The sequence below is a fragment of the Lethenteron reissneri genome, chromosome 11 (assembly GCF_015708825.2).
Source record: "Lethenteron reissneri isolate LAM-NWPU_2019-01 chromosome 11, ASM1570882v1, whole genome shotgun sequence".
NCBI classification, from domain to species: domain Eukaryota; kingdom Metazoa; phylum Chordata; class Hyperoartia; order Petromyzontiformes; family Petromyzontidae; genus Lethenteron; species Lethenteron reissneri.
The window spans coordinates 7,898,077-7,917,191 of NC_083789.1; the positions used below are offsets into that span (position 1 = coordinate 7,898,077).

Below are 19,115 nucleotides of genomic sequence, written 5' to 3' on the forward strand. Positions count from 1 at the left end.
GAAACTGGCTAAACAGGATCATGCGTGCGAATCAAAATCAACGTACACACTTAGCACGGGCTTTAGAGTTGTCCCACGTGATATCGGGCTCTGATGCAAATGAATGAGCACTTTCTGAGTCACCTGGGGACATGCGTGTATATATATATACAATCATCAGGTTCATCCAGCCTGTAACGACGTAATTTGTATTCGTGCGGGGAATATCCGGAAGGTGGATTCGTTGAGCAACCGGATTTGCGATGTCATTGTCTTCATTGGCGCTTTGTGACGTCGACACACTCAGGCTCACATCTGAGACACATACGACTCACCATAGACTTCTACTGGTAGGAACCTCCTGGTTACACCAGCCCACAGGGGATTATTGTGTCCGTCGTGCAGGGAGGGGCTGGGTGGGGAGGGAGGGGCTGGGTGGGGAGGGGAAGGTGGAGAAGGGCTGGGTGGGGAGGGTGGGGCTGGGTGGGGGGTGAGCGGGGTGGGGCTGGGTGGGGGGTGGGAGGGGTGGGGCTGGGTGGGGAGGGGCTGGTCACCCCGTGGTGCCCTTATAAAACTCAACGTTTAACCTACTCACACCGACTTGTGTCCGCCCTCACAGTCGGGCCTTTTTGCGGAATACACCACGCCGCCGTTGACCCTGGCCATTGACCGAGCAACCCAACGTTCCTACCAGCTCCCTCCGCAGGAATGTGTTAACCCATAGACCCCCACCCCCCCATCGACTCGTACACAAAAAAACCCCACTGAGAAACTGGAATGCGTTGGCAGTGACTTCCCACCATCCGCAGAGCTTTCTCTTGTTCTCTTGCTCACGTCCCACGTGGCTTCCCAGGAGAAACTGGTCTGGTGGCATGTCCTGGTAACCGGGGCATCATTCACCATCATCACATGTCGCATTCGTGTTCCGATGATAAATTAGTTCTGCACCCAGGCAATGGAAATCCCGAGGTGAACTTGAGTTGGGCTTCGATTTAAAGCTTTCGTGACTGCAGGGATTCATATTCTTGGATCTTTCGGTAAAGTCACGTAGAAGGGAAATAATAACATAATGAAAATAAAACATAAAATTCTCACGACGTTTCGGCCACAACACAAGCAGCCGTTCTTAGGTGAATAACAGAGTTGTTTTATTATTTTATTATTTCCCTGCTACGTGACTTTACCGAAAGATCCAAGAATTTGAGTTGGGCTCCCTCAACACGAGCAGCGGCGCGTGGTGGCGATGATTGGGATTTTGCAAATCCCTCCACTTTGAGGCTTCATTTGTTGAACGCAACTACGCACGCCAAAAAGCAGGGATTTCAGAAGAGTCGCTTGCAATAGCCACTCGTTCGCGCATGCATTTGAAGAGGGATGTTTAATCTTTTTTGTGCAGATAACTTTGCGCGACTCAAAGAAGTGCACGTCGTCTTTATTGCCGGCAGAAAAAAATAAACCAGTTTGTTTAGGTCGAGGAGAAGGAGGCTTTCCCGTGGGGGGTGCTCCCCGCGAAGATGAAACACGGAACGTCCCCTCCGTCCACTTTACTGGCAGTGGAAAATCTCCAAACGCGATCCCTCGTGGCGTAAATCCGGCCTCTCCCCTCCATCCATCGACATGACTTTCCCGAAAGAACCAAAGAATATAAGATGACTCACTTGCAGCAAAAATAATCTGTATTGATGAGTGAATGACATTATGAAATGAAAACAAACGCAAAAAAATATATATTTCTAGCCCTTTGTCAAACCACGACTGGATGAATCTCTCCCACCCCCACCTTCTCTATGCCGTGTTGGCCATGGGGAGTGGGGGGGGGGGTGTTTGACCATACTTCACCACGCTGGTCAATGCGGGTTGTTGAAGGGTGGGGGGTGGGGGGAGTTGGGGGGGTGTTTGATCATACTTCACCACGCTGGTCAATGTGGGTTGTTGAAGGGTGGGGAGTGGGGGGAGTTGGGGGGGTGTTTGACCATACTTCACCACGCTGGTCAATGTGGGTTGTTGAAGGGTGGGGAGTGGGGGGAGTTGGGGGGGGGTGTTTGACCATACTTCACCACGCTGGTCAATGCGGGTTGTTGAAGGGTGGGGAGTGGGGGGAGTTGGGGGGGTGTTTGACCATACTTCACCACGCTGGTCAATGCGGGTTGTTGAAGGGTGTGGAGTGGGGGGAGTTGGGGGGGGTGTTTGACCATACTTCACCACGCTGGTCAATGCGGGTTGTTGAAGGGTGGGGAGTGGGGGGAGTTGGGGGGGTGTTTGACCATACTTCACCACGCTGGTCAATGAGGGTTGTTGAAGGGTGTGCAGTGGGGGGAGTGGGGGGAGTTGGAGGGGGGTGTTTGATCATACTTCACCACGCTGGTCAATGCGGGTTGTTGAAGGGTGGGGAGTTGGGGGAGTTGGGGGGGGGGTGATCATACTTCACCACGCTGGTCAATGCGGGTTGTTGAAGGGTGGAGAGTGGGGAGAGTTGGAGGGGAAGGGCTGTTCCTGTATCACAAACAGCTGATGTTGAGAGTCGTGGGGTGGCAACTCAAAAGTCGCGTTGGCCGGATTTGATGGGGCAATTTGCTCGCTCGTCTGTTCAACACGGCCCCGTGATGGTAGGTTGTTGTTGTAAAAAAACACGTGGCACACGGTTAAAAAACAGCTGTGTAGAGTTATATTATATATATATTTACATATGTATCTAAATAAGGGTTATTATAATACAACACGTTGTTTCGGGGATGTCGCGACGCCAGGTGCTTGTGAATAGTTTTCAAGTTTGATTCGTAGTTTTTCTACTCCCGTTTCCATACTTTGTGATAAGCTAAGCGCGTTTTTAAGCCCGGACACTGCTCGGTGGAGAGATGACCGGCCTGCGATCCCAGTTCTTTATCATCATGACCGGCGTGGTGAAGTATGGTCATTGAATTCCGACGACTCTCATCCAGCAGTGGATTGACAAAAAATGACCCTACGGGTGTAAGAGTGGAGAAAGAGAGAGGGAGGGAGTCGTTCTCTTCGTATCTATCGTCGATGGTGACGACTGTGTGCGGTGCCTTACAAGTTGAACGTACATTAAAAAGAGAAAAAGAGAAATGTTAAACGAGGGGGGTGTGTTGGTGCCGTTGGATAATTCCATGGAGCAGCGTTGCGTTCAGTTCCCACTGAAATTCAAACTTTGATTTAGACCAGCCGAGGTCCCATTAGCGAACAGGGACCCAGGGCCACCAATTGTCACCACGATGGCAATAACCACCCCTCCTCAATAACCACCCCTCCTCAATAACCACCCCTCCTCAATAACACCCCAACACAACGACGATACACGGCGGAAGCCCTTTCACAAATTAAACCCCGCAGAATTTGTTTTATAATACCGTACAATTGAACGGCAATTTATATTAATCCCTATCGACATTTCCTCCCAGATGTTATTATTATTTAAATAAATATAATTCTACATTTGAAGTTTCCGTGACTGTAAGGATTATGTTTTTTCGGCAAAGTCACGTAGGTAAAAAGAAAAAAGAAAATAATAATAATACTAATAGATGAAAATAAATCTATTAAATCACGAATTAAATTAAATGTGTTATTATTATTTAAATAAATATAATTCTAGATTTGAAACTTTCGTGACTGCAAGGATTCATACTCAGGTTTTTTCGGTAAAGTCACGTAGGTAAAAATAAAATAATAATAAATGAAAATAAATAAATTAAATCACGAATTAAATTAAATGTGTTATTATTATTTAAATTAAAAAAATTCTAGATTTGAAGCTTTCGTGACTGCAAGGATTCATACTCAGGTTTTTTCGGTAAAGTCACGTAGGTAAAAATAAAATAATAATAATAAATGAAAATAAATCAATTAAATCACGAATTAAATAAAATGTGTTATTATTATTTAAATAAATATTGTTCGTATTCTAATTACCTCCCCGTCTCGGGCTCCCATTGGTCCTCTGGCGGGAGGCGGCGCCGCGGCTCGGCCCGCCCCCTCGGGCAGCAGCAGCAGCCGCCGCCGCCGCTTCCAACGCGACCACCACAGCCGTCGTCGCGATTGCCTCCGTCCGCTTTCGTCTGCCGCGACCGCCTCGCTCGACCACGAACATGGCCAGGAGACGACCACGGCGATGAGCGTCGTCGTGTCGAGCTGCCAGCTCGCTCCCATCGGCTGACTCCCCCCCCCACCCCGCATTGCATGTCCAGCGAGACGCGGACGCGCGGCCTAACAAAACACCGGCCTCGGATAGAAGCGCTGCCGGGGGAAGTGAGGGGTACCCCGGCACGTGTTGGTGGAGGAGGTGCCATCCCTCCCCAACCCCACCCCCAGCTCTCCACCCCCCACGACTATCTCCGTACAAGTGGTCTCGAGTGGCAAAGACGAGGGCGGCTATCCCGTGGCGGCAGTGTCACTTCGTGGCAGTGTTTGTTGAGCTCGGGGTGAGGAGGAGACGAGGCTTGCTTGTAAGTTCAATATCGCGGTCGTTGTAGCCATGGCTGACGGTAGTGCCATCACAACGAGGATCCGGCGTCTGCTTCGCTCTCCGTCGCTGTCCCTCAAGAAGACGAAGCCCACGCCTCTCACCGAGCGGGTAAGCAAGGGTTTAGTTGTTGTTGTTGTACAAGCGTGGGACTTTAACTGGTTACACAGGGATGGCAGGGGAGCTGAACGCATGTTTTCAGCTTGGAGCTATATAATAAGCGCTTGCTCCATAGGTCATCGTTGGGGTTGATGGCTAAGCTAGTCAATGATCCGCGGCAGAAATTGGTACCACGGAAGGTAGCAGAACTTTATAAAGTAACGATTCACTTACATGGCTAATGAGTGAATTATTGTATAGACCACTCATTTAAAATGGTTAACGCACAATTCACTGTCATTGGCCACATAAACAAAGTAGAACCGCTAAAGTTATTCTGCCTTGGGTGGTACCGACGAGTGAAATGTCTGGTCTGTGCTCGTGAATAATATTTCCTGTCAGTTGCGACATCTTAATGATTCATGCGAAGGTTGTTTGCTAATAGTGGGGTGGCTGTGATAATGCGAGCCCAAGCGGATGAGGGTTTAGGACGAGGCTGAAGTGAGGGTAGATTGTTGGGGTTAGGCTTAAACTTGGGTAGAGTTTGCTCATGATGTTGAGGGTCATTACGAAGTCTGGTGTAAGGCGCTTATAACTAGGCGGATTGTGATGATCACGGCCAGGCGTTATGGACATTATAGTTGCCCAAAGTGAGTCGAGCAAAGCAAAGCCATCGTGTGGCCGTTTCTAAAACGTCGGTGTATTTGAGATGTTCCAAGTTCGTGTTGTGGCTATACTTACATGAGGGATGAGTTAGCCCAGGTGAGTGGGATACGCCTAAATGAGGGGAAGGTATAGTTAGCCCATGTCTGGATTGTTGCTATGGTTGGGGAAGGGTGTAAAGCTAACCCAATTGAGTTTTGGGGCCATGCTAAAGTGAAATGGAGAGCTTGCCCAAGTGTGTTGTGGTGAGGGCGAGGCTTACATGAGGACAGAGCTCACCAAAGTGATGGTTGTTGCTTAACCCAAATGAGAATAGAGCTCACGCAAATGAGGGCGAGGGGCGATCAACATCTAGCTGTATGCCCTCGTTTATGTTTAAAAACGGTAAGTTTCGCTCCAGCTAAATATATTGTATCTGCGTTATATTATAACGTGGAATAATAATCCATTATACGAGCCATGTACAAGATCTTAGTCTGACAATGGAATATTTTGGATCTCGTGACAAATTAAGAAGCTGGCATCGTGAGGTGCTCATCTAGCAGCGGGCTGACATGGACAGTGCATGGTAAAACCAAAGTACGAAAGGAGTTTATTCCTGTGGGCTTTTTCTACACCCGGTCACCACTACTAACAAGATGCCTCTCGCCCTCTCTCATGCGGATCATTTTACATCTGCAAGAGACCATGGTGGCGCGTGTGTGTGTTGAGCACTCCGGACGCGGTTGTTATTAAACAACAACACAAAGTGGAAAAATAATTACGGTAACTGGCCGAGGCAGGGTGGAATAACGCCGCAAGCATTGCTGCTGCCGCAATGTTAATCTTTATCCTTTAAGCTGCTTAGAGGCACTTGGTGCATAGCAGCAGTGGGTTCATTTCCATGTGAAGTTTTGGACCATCATATGACGTTACCGTGCCTCCTGTGACTCCCCCAGCACACGAATAACTCGTGTTTTGGAACTTTGGAAGGTGCTGTAGATTCATAATAGATGGGTTTTTTGGGGGGATTAGATGGCGTAAATATATAAATGTGTCGTTAAAACCCGCCACCATCCGACAATCTGTAAATGTTGTGGCTTGGCTCTCCAACACACCGGTGTGCTGTACTAGTGACGAATTGCATGTTCTGTTTACGTGACAACCCTTACTAAGTTGGCTGTGTCGGGTGGTAGTAGGTTTTAACGACACATTTATATATTTACGTGATCTCACTCAAAAAAACCTCTGCGAAAGTCTCCGTGTTAAACTGTGCTGTAGATTGTTGTTTAGTTGGTTTCGATTCGTGGAAAGATGGAAGTAGGGCTCTTGGGTATCTTGTCTTTCTTTATAAGCCATCCATCACACGAACCGTTTTTTTACGGGGAAATTCTACGAATATAGGCTGGCCCCCAACTTCTCTGGGATCAAAACAAACTGCTTCACTACTCACATTGATCCCATCCAAGAAATCCATTTAATAAATGCATTGTGTGCTCGAAGCAGGCCCGCTTTTATGTCGAACTACGGGCATTTCTTTTAAAGAATCAAATTCGTTTGCAATTCCCTTAATGGCTGTGGCTTAACTGAACGTTTGACCTCACTTTGGGGTACAAGTTTTAATTTAGATGAGACGTTTGTTTCTTGCTGAATGTGCATTTTTGTTTGCGGGTTTTGTATTTCATTGACACAGTGATACTCTTACTGCACGTACTGTTCCGTCCTCTCTTGGCGCAAGCTTAATGTGTTCTGCCCCATTTGTAACATTTTTCCCCGCATGGCATGTCTGGGTTCTAAACATTTCAATGTATCTGTTGAAAACTGCCGAGGAAAATAATGTACAAACATTCCTCTCTCTTCTGCTTCAAAACCCCAATGCCTAGTGATGTGTTAATGTAAACAAAATAATGATCCAGTGTCTCTAATTGTTGGTTGTGTTCTAAAGTTTACTCTGGACAATTACAACAGAGCTTTGTTTGTGAGGTACAGTCATTTAAAAATATCCAACTTGACGCGACTACTGTACCAGTCGGATTGCATGAGCAACTAAACGATTTAAAGGTCGTTTTTCACACTTTTCAAATATAAATAGGAAATGTTAATGCTGCAGTTTTAATGTAGGCGTATTTGTCTAACATTTGCGGTGCTGGTGGAGTGCATTTTTACGATTTAGAATGACGAGTGAGTCATTGTGTGTATTAACACGAGGTGTGTATTGCGAAGGCTGCCCCCTGATATTGGCACGCACCATTTATCTTGCCTCTACAGTTGTGATGACTTTTTCGGCAGCGAAACCATGGGGACCCTCACCGCTTATTCCCATTCCGGCCGTATCGTCTTCAATTTCAGACAAATGGCAGCAGGCCTGGGTTTATTGGTGCCCGCGCAGATTTACAGCAGGCAACGGAGATGCTCCCTAAAAACAACTGCTTACCCTGCCAGTTGGGCCCTGTTTTGTATTTCTCAGCAATAAAACAACGTAAGCCCTGGTGAACGAAGCGGAGCATTGTGAGCGATGTGCATCGCGCAGTCTGGATTAACACTGCACCACCCACAACACCGGTCAGCACAATTTGGCCAGTCGTTGTACGAAAGAACGTGTGGGAGACGCCGAGGTGTCGGCCAAAAGGGCAGAAAGTTCAGTCTGAAAATAGCGAGGTGAGACTGCTGCAAGGCCACACTGTCAGCCAGCGGGAGGCAGTGGCCCAATTATCATCGCAGATTACCATGTTTGGCAAAGTTGAGCTTAGGAAAACAGCAATTACCGTAAGTGTGCAGAGAAATTGAAGAGTGGGGCAGTGCCTTTTACAGTCTGGTGGATATTTGGGTAAACGTTTGAAGAGGTGTCCTTCAACGGGGGGGGAAGTTTTAAACTAGAAATTCGAGATGGTTCAAATGATTCAGTGACACTTTACCAAAAGTGCACTCAGCTCAGAGAAGCTGCCTCTGCCTCCAGGCACAGGTGCGCGGTTGTTCTGGTTGTCGCAAGCGTTTTTTGACGAGGAGTGCAGCTGTCGTGATAGTCGGCCTGTGCAGCGCGAGCCCTTTGAGCGGTGATGATGGTTTTCGCTGTTTGCCAAGATGCCTGCGGCCTGCGATGTGACTTTTTGGTGTGCGCTGCACATAATTGAACAGCCCATCGCGATGCTGTTGCTGCGTTGCGTGACTGTGGCATTGCGTTATGCAAACCACAGTGGGCTCGTATACCGCTCGACTGCAGTGTGAAATGTGCCCGATTAAACAACTGCACTCTTTTAACTTGTTGTCAGCAAGGGGGCTGGCTGGCTCAGAGATCAAAGCGTCGTGGAGAACCTGGGTTCGAATATGTTGCTTTAGCCATCCTGTGATTTAAATTGCCTTCTCAAGTTTAGCGAGTTGATAGGCTGAGCAGGGACACTAATGACGGTACAAAAAAAACTCATTACGTTAACTTCAGTTTTGCACTTAATTTGTCTAAATTTGAGCTCTTGAGACTGATAAATATCGGTTTTAATGGGATGAAGATTACACTCGGTGGCAGAGGAGCTTGAGGAAGTCCCGTCTTCTCCCTACTCTGTGAAACAGAGGTCACGTATAGGGATCTCAGCAGTTGCTCTTTGGATCCCCTTCCAAAGAGCCATTAAAACACGAAGATCTTCACTGCAATGATGATATATGATATATCGTCAATCGATGTTTTCTGGATAGAATTGGGAAAGATTAAAACAAATGTATAAAAAAAAAACTTTTTATTGTCTCTATTACAAGTTGGCAAATGTTTGTGCACAGTTGTAAAAGCTTGTTTTGCACTGTTTGCACATTCATATTGTATAATGTAAATATATACTGGATTAGAATATGGGCAAATCATTCATCTGCCAGCTGTGATGCTGCATGGGTTTGGGAAATAAAGTACAACATTTCCCTATTAAACTCATAACTGAATAACATAATATAAAAAAATGTAAATACATAACTTTTTTCTATCCATTTTCAAAGATGTCTGTTTGTGCCTGGTGTCCCATTACAGTGTGTTGTGTAACATGTGTTTCATCATGGTTATATAAAAAAAAATACATCGGTGTGATCGTGAATGTGTATGTGCGATCTGGTCTGGTAACTCATAACGCCTGTGTCTGGCCCGTGACCACCAACCTGTGAATCTTTTTATCTTTACGTGGCCTCCAAGCGCAACTGACCTGGCACATCCTGGCTCAAGCCAGTTGAGATACATGTGCTGTCGTGTGACAGCTGCTTCGTAGAGAATAGTGGATGTGATTGTTGTTTGTTATGTGTAACTGGGAAACATTGAAAAGTGCCCATTGCTAGTAGTGCATAAATATAAAGCTTGCCACATGCATCATTTAATGTTGCCTTACAGCAAAAACATATTGTCGCGTGAAGTATCGAGCACTGTCCTTGTATATTATGTGAGAAGAGCGAATGGGCCATAGCCAACAACTATAGCCTATGGGATTCTTATTTTACAATAACTAATATCCTTTACCCAGGATAGCCTTGCTGAGTCTCGAGACTCTTCCTCCAGGAGGGTCCTGCAACATTGGGATATTTGCCCAATTCCATCATGAGTGTTTGCTATCCGGAAGATAACCAGAGTACCCGGAGAAAACCCATGCGTACGAGAGGGCGGCTCTCAAAGCTTTACATAGAGCTTCTTGAATTCATCGTTGTAGCTACATCTCCTGGCCCCCTCGCAACCCAAGCCTGCGGTACGTCGCATTCCCATGCAGTCTCCTACCCCGAGTGCTTAATGAGGCTTAATCCTGCTTAGCTTCCAAGATTTGACGAGATTGGGCTAATTTGTGGTCATTTGGATCATGAGCCGGTGCTCGTTGCGAATGTGTCGAGTGTTTTTGAGTTGTGGCTGTGGGAAGCTCAATCTGGGATGAAGACGAAGCGACATTGTTGTTTTTCTCATTCTCCAGGTGACGCTCGAGAAGGTGTTGGGCATTACGGTGAGCTCCAGCAGTGGTCTGGCCTGCGAGCCCAAGTCGGGTCTCCTTGCCTACCCAGCAGGGTGAGTGGGCCGGTTTCACTGGCTTGTATGCACACTGCCGCTCGACCGCTCGCTCACTCACACTTGCGCGCACACACAGATCAAAGACAAATATCCCCCCCGTGTGACCTTTAACAGGCTGCTGGGGCAAGTGTTGGTAGTGAGAACCTATAGAAGGCGTTGGTGTGGGGCAGCACCATGCCTGGCTGGCCTTTGCGTCCTCAGTGCTGATGTTTTCACACACTGCACAAGGTGTTCATCTTAGGCCGAGCTGACCTAGGGTAGGCCGAGCACCACTGCCACCGCCCCCCAATGCAACGACAAAGACCCCTCTTTTACAGCCTTTTAATGAACTGTTGGGGCAAGTGTTGTTCGCAAGCACCTAATGAAGGCTGGCATGGTACACGTGGGGATAGGTGGGGGTGGCCAGCACCATGCCTTTGTCTCGTCAGTGTTGATATTTACACATCGCACCAGGTACTAATTTAAGACTGAGTCGACCGAGAGGGAGCTCATGACAAGTCGAAATATTCATCACTGTTTTTGGTCATGAGTCGGAATCGGAATTCGGGTTGCCAGGTCAATAGCGCAAGTGGACTAATCACAAGTACATATACATATGTTGTGTAGTGCAGAATGACTCGAAGACAGAACTTCTAGTAAGGATTTGCGCCGGTTTATTTAAACACAAGGTAACAACTTACACCAGAGGTAGGTGTCCCTACACTCGGTCCTTCACGTGGACCTCGGGCTCTAATCTGTCCTTAGCCTCGGCTATCCTCTTGGGCTCTTCTCACTCGAGTCAGGGCGGGGGTTCAGCCAACACCGCCCGACCGAGGAGAGCAGCACCCCACGTAACCTTAGCCGGCTCTTACAGACTTCTCTGAGCCCTACCCCCTTAAGTATCCCCTTGGGCGGCTCCTCCCCCTTTCTCGGACCCGCCCTCGTTCTTCCCGATATCCACCTCCGGTGCTCATGACATGACGTCATCGCACCTCACAGCGCTCATGACGTCACGTCTTCACACTACTCCTCTACACATACATACACACCCCAGTACCTACTCGTGTGAGAGCAAATGTCATAATAAAAACAAAACTACATTCATTTCTATTTTTTGCTCTAGTTTTTTTTTCGTGACCTGGTACAATTTTGACGAGGTGCAATTTATTATCCATGGCATTGGCACAGTGTAACACTTGTGCATCGCAGAAAGTAAGACCTGGCTTCGATTCCTGACTCGTGTGCCTCCTGTGTGTGGAGTTGATATGTTTTCCTGTTCTGCAAGGATTTTCTCTGGGTTCTCTGGTATATTTCCATAACGAAAAACATTCATTGGTGTTGGCCAAACATCCCAATACCACAACTCTCAGTTGGGCTTTCTTGATAAATAATTATTCTTATTTTCATGACTTCTGTTCAATGTCGTAGCAGTTTCAATGTTGGTTCTTGTGTTACTAAAGCCTGCCATGCAATGGAAATAAATTATTTGGTAATTATTAATAATTAGTTTTTTCTCAAAGTGTGCTATCAGTATATTCACACCGTTGTGTGAATTTCTCTTTGTGTTTAAAAATGGCCCACATAAGTAGCAAGCACATAACTACTTCTAAATTATCTCAAATTACTCTTTATTCACTTACAAGGGTATGCACTACCCACACGGCTTGGCGCGGAGAAATGTTCATCGTATGGCAGTCATACACATTTTTGTCGTGGCTGGAATTTTTATAAATTAAAACCATGAATGCAAATAGATGCAGCAGTGGCAAGGCTGAGGCTGAACTCGCTCTGGTTCAAAACCAGTTTCAACCACTGACTGCCGAAATCCTTAATTGAACCCAGGATCTCAGCAGTGCTGGTCTAGAGCAGTGAGGGCAAATTAAATTTTTAGAGTAAATGTGCAAACAACTTTTCACCTGCTCTCACAGTCAATCAGTCAACACTTTATTTAAGTAATAGGGCTTTTCTAAAATCAAGGTCCCTGCTATCATTGTTCAATAACTAAAAAAATGCTATTAGAATAATTAAGCAGGTTAATCTAAATCTATAACTTTGGCATCACTATGTTAATCTTCGTTTGTAAATGCCGTGCTAAACAGGTGGATTAAAAAAAAAAATCTTGGAACTGGCATACATTCCCTTATTGGACAATGTAGAGAGTTCCACATGGAAGCAAAAGAACAGGCCCCAGATGTTTGTAATTGCACCCTGGGAATTTCTAGCATCTGCCTCATTGGTGGTTTTAAGCAGTACGAAAAAAGTTTTCCTTTTAGGTGACATTGTCCCCTCATGATTATCTCACCCCAGTTTAGAATCTCCTGTCACAGCCACTATCTCTCATTTTTATGTGCAGCAATAACAACATCTGTACCATCACAGGCAGTAGTATGACACCAGTGCCTTTGACGGCATAGGTGTCGGTTAGGATTCGTTCGTAAGTTGTTCGAACCCAGGTCGCTCAAAGTTAAGTATTTGTTTTTCATGACTCGTAGTGTCATTGACTTGTGCCACATGACTGGACGTAACAACCCTCAGACAGTTGAGGAGCTGACCCACTTATGCACCACGAGGAGTAGCAGCTGCCGCTCTCCACTCTCACGTAAGGGTTGTGAGCTCCACGCCGGTCCGTCCGCTGCCGTTGCGTGTGACGAGCACCGCTATTGCCGACAGCTGCGCAGATGGAGGCTCGTGCCTTTTGATCTTAACTTAATTGGAAACGTTTGTGTTTTTGGCGTCTGTCGAGTGTGTGCGCGCTTCCCAAGAATGTGGAAAGCGCGAGTGAGCGTTGACGGTGGTGGGCTACGGCACGTGTTTTGTGTGCTGCTGCTTTGCCAACCGACCTATGCATTTGTCACTTGGGTGCGGTAGTTTTAGAGGAACGAAACGTGTGAAAGTTGGAGCTTTGCTGCAGCTTGCTGCAGTGACGCTCAGAAGGCCGGCTATTCTTCGTGGCTTGGGTGTTAACAGATGTTTAACCTAGCACTCTGATGCTATGCATTACAATAAAAAAAACCCATAAGGCCATGATGCAATGGGCAATTTTTTAAGCAATTGTCAGCAATTGTGAATTTATTATGAGCAACTATGTCAACTTGGTATAGCAGTGGTCTAGATGTATGGATTTCTAGCCAATGACTGAAGTTTACAACTGCCTGGGTTTTTGCAGTTGTGCTGTGTGCAGCTCTCCGATGTGTTTTTCGGGTAGGACCGCGTGTTGTTCGACACGGTGTCCGACATTTCGCTCCACGTGCTTGGAGCTTCTTTGGGGACACGCGTGGCACAACCCGAAAATACATCTGGAGAGCTATGCAGCTAAACCACGAAAACCTAGGCAGTACACTTATAACCTGTTTAACAAGCAGATGGAACGGCATTTGTTTCTCTGCCGCCCTAAACGGCAAATGTGAGATGGAGCGCGAGGGATGCATGCATGCATGCATGTTTAAAGCCTTCACGGAGAGGAAAATGTCGATGAGTTGGCTTCATTGTCAACAGACGGCTGATGCAGCTGTGCTTGCTGTGTTTAACCGGCGCTCTGGTAAATTTGTGCAATCCGGACTTAAACGGACTTTGGGGATTAGTGTGTGGACACGTGTCCCAAGGAGAAGTTGTTTTTTACATATCGACTAACCGGTAAGATGTGGCCTGAATTCAGTGAGCTGCTTGGGATTATAGTTGGCGAGTGTAGTTTGTTGGTTTTCGTTAGGAACCGTTTGCATCGAGCCAATAGTTTTAGATATCAGCACCTGTAGGGTTTTATCCAAGCGTGTTCATCAAAGCGTGTTCAAGACCATGTTGCCACGTTCGTAAAAGACAAAGATTTTGCTGTCCTGTTACATTTTTAAGTGGCACAAAGTGGTACTCTTCACTCAAGCACATATCACATCACGCTTGCATTTATTATTATTGCGTGTTAAAAATATATAGCTTTTTTGAAGAGCAGTTTCAACATTTTATTTTGAGACTGTGTTCCCAAAATAATTGACATGAATTTTCACCGCCGTAGCAGCTGATAGGACGAGATGCTATGCCCAGCCTCGGAGGATCTGCTAATAATTCCCCCCGGGAAATTTTGGCACATTTACACCGGAACTAATTCCGTGTCGTGGAGAGAGCTGCGGGGGCATACCACGCGTCCCGGCAACGCATTAATTGCTGAAAGTTCTTGTCGCAACTCTTTTGCTCTGTTTGTGGTCAAGTTTGCGCCTAGCGAAAAAAAAACTTAAGTCGCTTTTATGAGTGAAGGAGCGTCAGTGTTAGTTCTGTGCATTTAATGGTTTATCTGCCTTGGAGGTTTGAATTATCACGATCCAGCCCCACGATTCGATTGAAGGATAAATCATTTATTTTGTCTCGCCTTTACCTTGATCTCGTTTGCGTTTGTTTGTCTCTTTTTGTCTTGCTTGTACACCGTTTTTTTTGCAACCCATTTGCTTAAGTGTCATTAGCGTGTCACTTTGCATCGGCGAAGTGCTGGCCCGTTGAGAAGAGACATCGACTCTTTGTCGCAATGTCAATCTGGGTAACATCAAGTCCTTTGTATAATACAATGGTATATTTTAAAATATATAAAACAAATGTATTCTATGTATATCAATAATATAATACACATTCAAATATCTGTATGTAAAGGAGTTTAATTGTTATATTCTAATCGTATTAATTGTAAAAAAAAATCGATTCAAATGCATATGATTCTATGCATTTATCACGAGCGCAATAATTGAATCTGTGAATCCAAGCATCGTTACAATGAAAGTGCACAGGACACCCCACGGGGACGCGTCTGTTTTCAATTTAAATGAAAACGTTGGCAAGGAAGTCTCAGTGTGAGGAATACCCGGCGGTTTGTAACCCCGCGGTATGGAAAAAATGTGGATAACAGCGAGAAAAGCTGCGTCAGTTTCCGTTGCAGAGTTCCAACCGTTGTCTTACAGTGTGCGCTAAATTGTAGGTGAGCTGTTACAGTCTCACAGCATGAGAATTCGCGATTGCAACTGAAGTCTGTGATGGCTCAAAGCTCCAGTTTGGCGGAGGCTGCAAACGTCGCCTTGGGACTTCCAGTCCCGGGTGATAACACGTGGAGGAGGATTAATTGATAATTATAATGCGAAGGCAACATGTGCTGGGCTCCCACCGGACCAGTTCTCTTGGGAAGCTGCATGGGCTGCTAGCGCCCATCTGCTGGAGAAAGCGCTGATGGTGATGAAGCCACTTCCAGTACATTCCAGTTTCTCGTTATACTTCTGTGTGAGTCTATGGGTCTCTGTGTGAGTCTGAGGTCTATGAGTATGTGAAAGTGTTGATGATGAAGCTGCTACCAGCAGATATCAGTTAAGCCATCTTCACAGGAGGATGCTAGAATTTCGTGGAAGGATAGGGTAAGCAATTTTGAAGTTGGTTCTATAGAACGTGGCAACAACTTTTGTACATTGCATCGTGAAAAAGAGGTTGTGATGGGCGGGACGGGCATGAAGGATGGAGGAGGGCGTTGTTAACGACACAGGCATTGGAGTGGCACCCAGAGGTCAGTGACCCAAGGTGAAGATCAAGAGCCAGATGGTGGGATGCTGTAAGAGTAAACCTTGAAGGTGCTGCTGTGTTGACTTTGCAACAACTATGGGATCCAGCGGAAGGAAGGAAGGAAGCAATAATAAAGTGTGGCGGCATCGATAGAATTATCCAGTTTAACTCTCTTGCTCATAACTTGATAAATACTCCCTTGCTTGGAAGCATATCCATGACTCGTGTAAAACTGCTGCGTTTTAGCTACATTACCGCTCATGGTGCTGCTAGCTGTGATTTACAACCATCAGGTGCATGCAATGCATGGTATTGATTTGCATATGAATTGATACGATTGCTAATCATGAAAAGGCGAACCCAAGGTGGATTGTGAGGACTGGAGTCGAGAACGGAAGATTCAGCAGAAGGAAGGCAGGCAGCGATGGCGATGTATGTTGGCATCAGCAACAGTGGTCATGACGAGTTTGAGATATCACCCGAGCCTGCCAAAATTAAAGCAGAGTTGCTTATTCAAGCCTGGAACTGCAAATTTACCACGTGAGCCACAGGTTGAGCAGGTTTCAACATTATTGGGTTGATTGCGGGTATTCCATTGGTGTAATTGGCTTGTTTTTTTTCTCCCGAACCGCAGCTGTCTGTACACCCACGCTCACCCCCGCCCCTCTCCTCGATAACTTGTGCGCGAGCACAAACATGTGCTGCTCTCCGCACTCCCGCAGATCGCGCTAACGAAGGAGAATCCTCGCATCGGAGGCACCTGCGCGCCCAGGCAGACGAAACCACCCGGCTCACACGGCCTCGGCGGCATTCGGCCACCCGATGTGAACCGTAAAGATATGCAAATTGGCGACGGAAAAATGGAACGAGTGAGCACGCGAGAAAAGAAAAGGGGGGCTTTGTGTAGCAGGCTCTTCTTGGCAATTTAGAGGGTTGTGTGGGACGACAGGAAGTGGCCTCTTGCCCGTGCGACTGATTGATGATGACAGCTGTGCACGAGGCTGCCAAAGCCTGAATCAGGGCCGTTAGTGTCTCTTAGTGTCCGGCCTGCGTGCGTGCGCGCGCTCTTGTCACAATAAGCGTGCCTGGGTGCGTCCCTACGAGCCAATCGTGACCGCCAATTTGTGACTGTCGTGTTGCAAACTAGAAGAGTGATTTTGTCATTGCTGTTGAAATGGCCTCCACAACAGAAATAGGTCAGAGGCAAAGATTGCTATTATCTGGTCAGTTGGATTATTTATGAATAACGTTTGAGCCGTCAAGTGTGCGACCAAATCGCACCAGAACAAGCCTGATTCTCGTCTGATTTCGGAAGCTAAGCAGGTTTGAGCCTGGGTAGTGTGCTTGCGCGGGCAACGGCCACGTATAAAAACAAATGATGGGCCGCTTTGGGGCTATGCAGCGGGCAGCAGAGAGCGGTGCAGCAACATTTATTGTTGTGCTGTCTTCACCAACCCATTGCACCGATTGGTGTGCTTGGGTATGGTCAAATAACCCCCATGGACCATACAGTATCCAGCAGCGGATTAAAAAAAAGGGTTGTGCTTGTACATGAAAATAGTGTTTCAATCATCTTTGTGAGAATGCATGCTTTAGTAAAGACATTAACAAATATGCAACTTATTTTTGACAGTTTGTTTATGTGTGTTTTGAATAGAATGGGGAGAAATTTTACTTCATCTTTAATAAGAAGTGCCAGACGTGAAATCGGTTAGAGCGCCGCTCTATAATTAATGAAGCCGTACAAATAGTGCGACGTAAGCTGTTTGTGCTTCGTGGATTGGCTCCTGCGCTTGTCTGCTCAGCCAACGCTGCTGCAGACACCGCGAAGGCGTAATACAAGATGCTCAGAGTGGGTAGGGGAAGTGAGGTCAAAACGCGGAACGTTACGCTGCGTTTAAATTAACTACGGCGCCTCGCATTGAAACAGCTCAGCACTTTGCTTAGAATAAAAACCGATAGGTTCGGGTGGTCTTGTGCTTAGCCATCCCCCTTGGCTTTGTCGAGAGGTGGGAAACCTGTTTGTGACTGAAGACCCTCAAATACCTTTGGCGGGTAACGACAACTACACATTAACACACACTTCAATCACTTCTGTCATTCCATGAGCCCATTGCAGTGACAGAAGTGATTGAGTGCAACACATTTTTTCTTCACGGTTTTGTAAAGTCAAAAACATTTCCCTCTATTCATATTCTTTGGTTCTTTTGGTAAATTCACGTAGATAGAAAAATAATGATAAAAAGAAAGTGAATAAAAAAATAAAAAAATGTACATTTCCCTCTAGTATCTGATTAGTGCGGTCAAGATGCTTGCCGTGATGACTACGTATATATTGCGTGCCATTTTGGAGTAGTAAGCATTTTGTGGCTGTGGGCCCTATGAAATGAAGTTGTGGATTGCATGTCGCCCATGATGTAGTATGTTTGCCACCCCTGGCCTGTTTACTGGCCATGCATGATCTCCAATCGCTGCCAAAAAATGTTTCTGAAAATAATTTTCAAAGATACCGAATCTGCTGCACTTTTTTTGCTTGGTCGAGTTGGTCACATGGGGCCATACAGACAGAGGGTGGCTTTTGCGGTCTGGCATCCTTTGCACCTTCTACCACTGCATGGTCACTTTAATGTGGGCATCCCTGATGCTCTGAAAATTTGCTCCCTCCGCATGAACTGAAGCCGAGCGAGGCTTTAGCCTGGTGCCTTTACTTGCCTCCCCAAAGCCCATGCGGCGTCTTTCCCCTTGGGGTAAACCCGCTGGCGCCATAGCAAGAGAGAACCATATCCTTTGGCACTTGGCGGGCTCTGTTGGGTGCAAGATTTTGCAAGACGCGCACGCTAATCCGCGCGACACCATGGTTCACCCTCCTCTGATGGCGATAAGTGGCGGGCTTCGAGATGCATGCCGATGGGGCGACCGTGGCCTGCGCATGACAGCGGGTGAGGTGGCGGCGGCGCCACCTCTGGGCTCTGTCTGTGTTTCTTCGCTTGCAGGCGTGCTGGGGATGCGCCGGCATCACTTGTGTATGACCGTGGTGCCTGGTGCTGTTGGTGCAGGTGTTGTGTTTCCTGACAAAAAAAAGTTGCACAATACGTCCTTGTGCCCTTTCTGTTTCTATGCGCGTGCAATTTAAACGCGTGTTTGCGTATGCCTTGTGGGAAGGACCTGGTTGAGTGTGCTATCTTGCGTAGCGGATTCATATCAAGTGCACTCGAACATGCCCACATCACTCAGATGCTCATGCAGTGCTTGGCTCGGCAGTGAATACACCGCTGCGCACTCATGCTTTGTCGTCTTTGGTGCTCATCAGCATCTCGGTCAGATTTGCTTTTGACTACATTGGTCCCAAGAGCCCATCAGCTGGTGTCGCCTGGTTATTATGTGGAGCATGGT

General features: G+C 46.7%; 1 protein-coding gene across 1 annotated transcript in view; it reads left to right on the forward strand.

Annotated features, from left to right (window-relative positions):
• The first annotated feature begins 3,986 nt into the window (after nucleotides 1–3,986).
• LOC133341413 (mitogen-activated protein kinase-binding protein 1-like) overlaps nucleotides 3,987–19,115 on the forward strand; it is a 78,028-nt gene continuing 62,899 nt past the window's right edge. Inside the window, 2 exon segments of the mRNA XM_061549996.1 lie at nucleotides 3,987–4,570; nucleotides 10,126–10,217. Coding sequence (XP_061405980.1) covers nucleotides 4,472–4,570; nucleotides 10,126–10,217 — 191 coding nt within the window. The 5' untranslated portion in view covers nucleotides 3,987–4,471.